A 5000-nucleotide genomic window follows, 5' to 3' on the forward strand; every position below is an offset into this window, starting at 1 on the left:
GTGTGTGCGTGTTTGTGTACGTGTCCAAGCCTATTCCCATGCACCTGTACGTGTTTGTGTACGTGTCCGTGCCTATTCCCATGCACCTGTACGTGTGTGCGTGTTTGTGTACGTGTCCGTGCCTATTCCCATGCACCTGTACGTGTGTGCGTGTTTGTGTACGTGTCCGTGCCTATTCCCATGCACCTGTACGTGTTTGTGTACGTGTCCGTGCCTATTCCCATGCACCTGTACGTGTGTGCGTGTTTGTGTACGTGTCCGTGCCTATTCCCATGCACCTGTACGTGTTTGTGTACGTGTCCGTGCCTATTCCCATGCACCTGTACGTGTGTGCGTGTTTGTGTACGTGTCCAAGCCTATTCCCACGCACCTGTACGCGTGTGCCCATTTGTGTACGTGTCCATGTCTATTCCCAATGCACCTGTACGTGTTTGTGTACGTGTCCAAGCCTATTCCCATGCACCTGTACGTGTGTGCGTGTTTGTGTACGTGTCCGTGCCTATTCCCATGCACCTGTTCGTGTGTGCGTGTTTGTGTACGTGTCCGTGCCTATTCCCATGCACCTGTACGTGTTTGTGTACGTGTCCGTGCCTATTCCCATGCACCTGTACGTGTGTGCGTGTTTGTGTACGTGTCCGTGCCTATTCCCATGCACCTGTACGTGTTTGTGTACGTGTCCGTGCCTATTCCCATGCACCTGTACGTGTGTGCGTGTTTGTGTACGTGTCCAAGCCTATTCCCACGCACCTGTACGCGTGTGCCCATTTGTGTACGTGTCCATGTCTATTCCCAATGCACCTGTACGTGTTTGTGTACGTGTCCAAGCCTATTCCCATGCACCTATACGTGTGTGCGTGTTTGTGTACGTGTCCGTGCCTGTTCCCATGCACCTGTACGTGTTTGTGTACGTGTCCGTGCCTATTCCCACGCATTCGGATACGTGTACTTGCATGCAAGGTCTACATAAGTACTTATATAGACCTTGCTTGCATGCGCATTGGTGCCCATTTACGCTTGCAAGCATACCCCACATACCAGTGCCCGACTCCTGCCAAAGGTCGAGTCATGACGTCACACAACTTTCACTCGTAAAGCACCAATCACAGAGCTTCTTCCTCGATCCAAGGACCAATCACAGAGCTTCTTCCTCGATCCAAGGACCAATCACAGAGCTTCTTCCTCGATCCAAGGACCAATCACAGAGCATCTTCCTCGATCCTATTTAGAGCGAGGGTTGTTCTCTGTAAAAAAAGAAATAATAATAAAATAATATGACATTTATGCGTCATTTAGAACCATACTGTGCGCGCAGAATGGGTTTTATGTTGTACTGTCATGTGGTGAAGATGGGCTTTGGTATGTGGAGGCGGAAGTATGTTATGGGGTGTTATGCGTCTGGTATGTTGTTATGATGATGCTTGTGGGTCTGTTTTGGTGGTTTGTTGTTATGTTGATCCTCATGGTAGTGTTATCATGGCGCCATGTTGATGAGTATGAGGTTGTTATCAGGGCGTTATGTTGATGAGTATGAGGTTGTTATGATGGTATGTTGTGATGTTGATGCTTATGAGGTCGTTTCTCTGGTATGTTGTGATGTTGATGCTTATGAGGTTGTTATCTATGTTGTCATGTTAATGTTTATGTCATTATCGTTGATGTTTATGAGCTTACTATGTTTTGTTATGCAAATGCCTATGAGGTAGGATGCCATGTTGTTACGTTGATGCTCGTGAGGTTGTTATCATGTGGTGATGTTATGCTAATGAGGTTGTTATGTTGGCGTAATGTCGAAAAGTTATTAGATTAAGTTTTTTATTTATTTATTTATTTTTTTTTTGACGAATTCCAAGAAGTCTTCAAGAAAACAGAATAAGAATAATAAGAATAATAAGTTGAAGATAAGGAGATATGGAAACAAAGATTAACGATGAGGTGAATAGATAAGAACAAAGATGAGGTGAATAGATAAGAACAAAGATGAGGGGAATAGATAAGAACAAAGATGAGGTGAATAGATGAGAACAAAGATGAGGGGAATAGATAAGAACAAAGATGAGGGGAATAGATAAGAACAAAGATGAGGTGAATAGATAAGAACAAAGATGAGGTGTGAATAGATAAGAACAAAGATGAGGTGAATAGATGAGAATAAAGATGAGGGGAATAGATAAGAACAGAGATGAGGTGAATAGATAAGAACAAGGATGAGGTGTGAATACATAAGAACAAAGATGAGGCGAATAGATAAGAACAAAGATGAGGGGAATAGATAAGAACAAAGATGAGGTGAATAGATAAGAACAAAGATGAGGTGAATAGATGAGAACAAAGATGAGGTGAATAGATAAGAACAAAGATGAGGGGAATAGATAAGAACAAAGATGAGGTGAATAGATAAGAACAAGGATGAGGTGAATAGATAAGAACAAAGATGAGGGGAATAGATAAGAACAAAGATGAGGTGAATAGATAGGAACAAAGAGGAGGTGAATAGATAAGAACAAAGATGAGGTGAATAGATAAGAACAAAGATGAGGTGAATAGATGAGAACAAAGATGAGGTGAATAGATAAGAACAAAGATGAGGTGAATAGATAGGAACAAAGAGGAGGTGAATAGATAAGAACAAAGATGAGGTGAATAGATGAGAACAAAGATGAGGTGAATAGATAAGAACAAAGATGAGGGGAATAGATAAGAACAAAGATGAGGGGAATAGATAAGAACAAAGATGAGGTGAATAGATAAGAGCAAAGATGAGGGGAATAGATGAGAACAAAGATGAGGGGAATAGATGAGAACAAAGATGAGGTGAATAGATAAGAACAAAGATGAGGTGAATAGATAAGAACAAAGATGAGGTATGAATAGATAAGAACAAAGATGAGGTGAATAGATGAGAATAAAGATGAGGGGAATAGATAAGAACAGAGATGAGGTGAATAGATAAGAACAAGGATGAGGTGTGAATACATAAGAACAAAGATGAGGCGAATAGATAAGAACAAAGATGAGGTGAATAGATGAGAACAAAGATGAGGTGAATAGATAAGAACAAAGATGAGGTGAATAGATAAGAACAAGGAGGAGGTGAATAGATAAGAACAAAGATGAGGTGAATAGATAAGAACAAAGATGAGGTGTGAATAGATAAGAACAAAGATGAGGTGAATAGATAAGAACAAAGATGAGGTGAATAGATAAGAACAAAGATGAGGGGAATAGATAAGAACAAAGATGAGGTGTGAATAGATAAGAACAAAGATGAGGTGAATAGATGAGAACAAAGATGAGGTGAATAGATAAGAACAGAGATGAGGTGAATAGATAAGAACAAAGATGAGGTGAATAGATGAGAACAAAGATGAGGTGAATAGATAAGAACAAAGATGAGGTGAATAGATAAGAACAAAGATGAGGTGAATAGATGAGAACAAAGATGAGGTGAATAGATAAGAACAAAGATGAGGTGAATAGATAAGAACAAAGATGAGGTGAATAGATGAGAACAAAGATGAGGGGAATAGATAAGAACAAAGATGAGGGGAATAGATAAGAACAAAGATGAGGGGAATAGATAAGAACAAAGATGAGGTGAATAGATAAGAACAGAGATGAGGTGAATAGATAAGAACAAAGATGAGGTGAATAGATAAGAACAAAGATGAGGTGAATAGATGAGAACAAAGATGAGGGGAATAGATAAGAACAAAGATGAGGTGAATAGATAAGAACAAAGATGAGGGGAATAGATAAGAACAAAGATGAGGTGTGAATAGATAAGAACAAAGATGAGGTGAATAGATGAGAACAAAGATGAGGTGAATAGATAAGAACAGAGATGAGGTGAATAGATAAGAACAAAGATGAGGGGAATAGATAAGAACAAAGATGAGGTGAATAGATAAGAACAAAGATGAGGTGAATAGATAAGAACAAAGATGAGGTGAATAGATAAGAACAAAGATGAGGGGAATAGATAAGAACAAAGATGAGGTGTGAATAGATAAGAACAAAGATGAGGTGAATAGATGAGAACAAAGATGAGGTGAATAGATAAGAACAGAGATGAGGTGAATAGATAAGAACAAAGATGAGGGGAATAGATAAGAACAAAGATGAGGTGTGAATAGATAAGAACAAAGATGAGGGGAATAGATAAGAACAAAGATGAGGTGAATAGATAAGAACAGAGATGAGGTGAATAGATAAGAACAAAGATGAGGGGAATAGATGAGAACAAAGATGAGGGGAATAGATAAGAACAAAGATGAGGGGAATAGATAAGAACAAAGATGAGGTGAATAGATAAGAACAAAGATGAGGTGTGAATAGATAAGAACAAAGATGAGGTGAATAGATGAGAATAAAGATGAGGGGAATAGATAAGAACAGAGATGAGGTGAATAGATAAGAACAAGGATGAGGTGTGAATAGATAAGAACAAAGATGAGGCGAATAGATAAGAACAAAGATGAGGGGAATAGATGAGAACAAAGATGAGGTGAATAGATGAGAACAAAGATGAGGTGAATAGATAAGAACAAAGATGAGGGGAATAGATAAGAACAAAGATGAGGTGAATAGATAAGAACAAGGATGAGGTGAATAGATAAGAACAAAGATGAGGGGAATAGATAAGAACAAAGATGAGGGGAATAGATAAGAACAAAGATGAGGTGAATAGATAAGAACAAAGATGAGGTGAATAGATAAGAACAAAGATGAGGGGAATAGATAAGAACAAAGATGAGGGGAATAGATAAGAACAAAGATGAGGTGAATAGATAAGAACAAAGATGAGGTGAATAGATAAGAACAAAGATGAGGGGAATAGATAAGAACAAAGATGAGGTGAATAGATAAGAACAAAGATGAGGTGAATAGATAAGAACAAAGATGAGGTGAATAGATGAGAACAAAGATAGGAAGGGGGAATAGATAAGAACAAAGATGAGGTGAATAGATAAGAACAAAGATGAGGTGAATAGATGAGAACA

At 38.9% G+C, this 5000-nt stretch overlaps 1 protein-coding gene across 1 annotated transcript in view; it reads left to right on the forward strand.

Annotated features, from left to right (window-relative positions):
* Positions 1–1481: 1481 nt before the first annotated feature.
* LOC113806088 (uncharacterized) overlaps positions 1482–5000 on the forward strand; it is a 76776-nt gene continuing 73257 nt past the window's right edge. The window contains exon 1 of the mRNA XM_070117775.1: positions 1482–1583. Within this exon, the coding sequence (XP_069973876.1) occupies positions 1482–1583 (102 nt within the window). The remainder of the gene's footprint in view (positions 1584–5000) is intronic.

Source organism: Penaeus vannamei, chromosome 41 (assembly GCF_042767895.1).
Source record: "Penaeus vannamei isolate JL-2024 chromosome 41, ASM4276789v1, whole genome shotgun sequence".
NCBI lineage: Eukaryota > Metazoa > Arthropoda > Malacostraca > Decapoda > Penaeidae > Penaeus > Penaeus vannamei.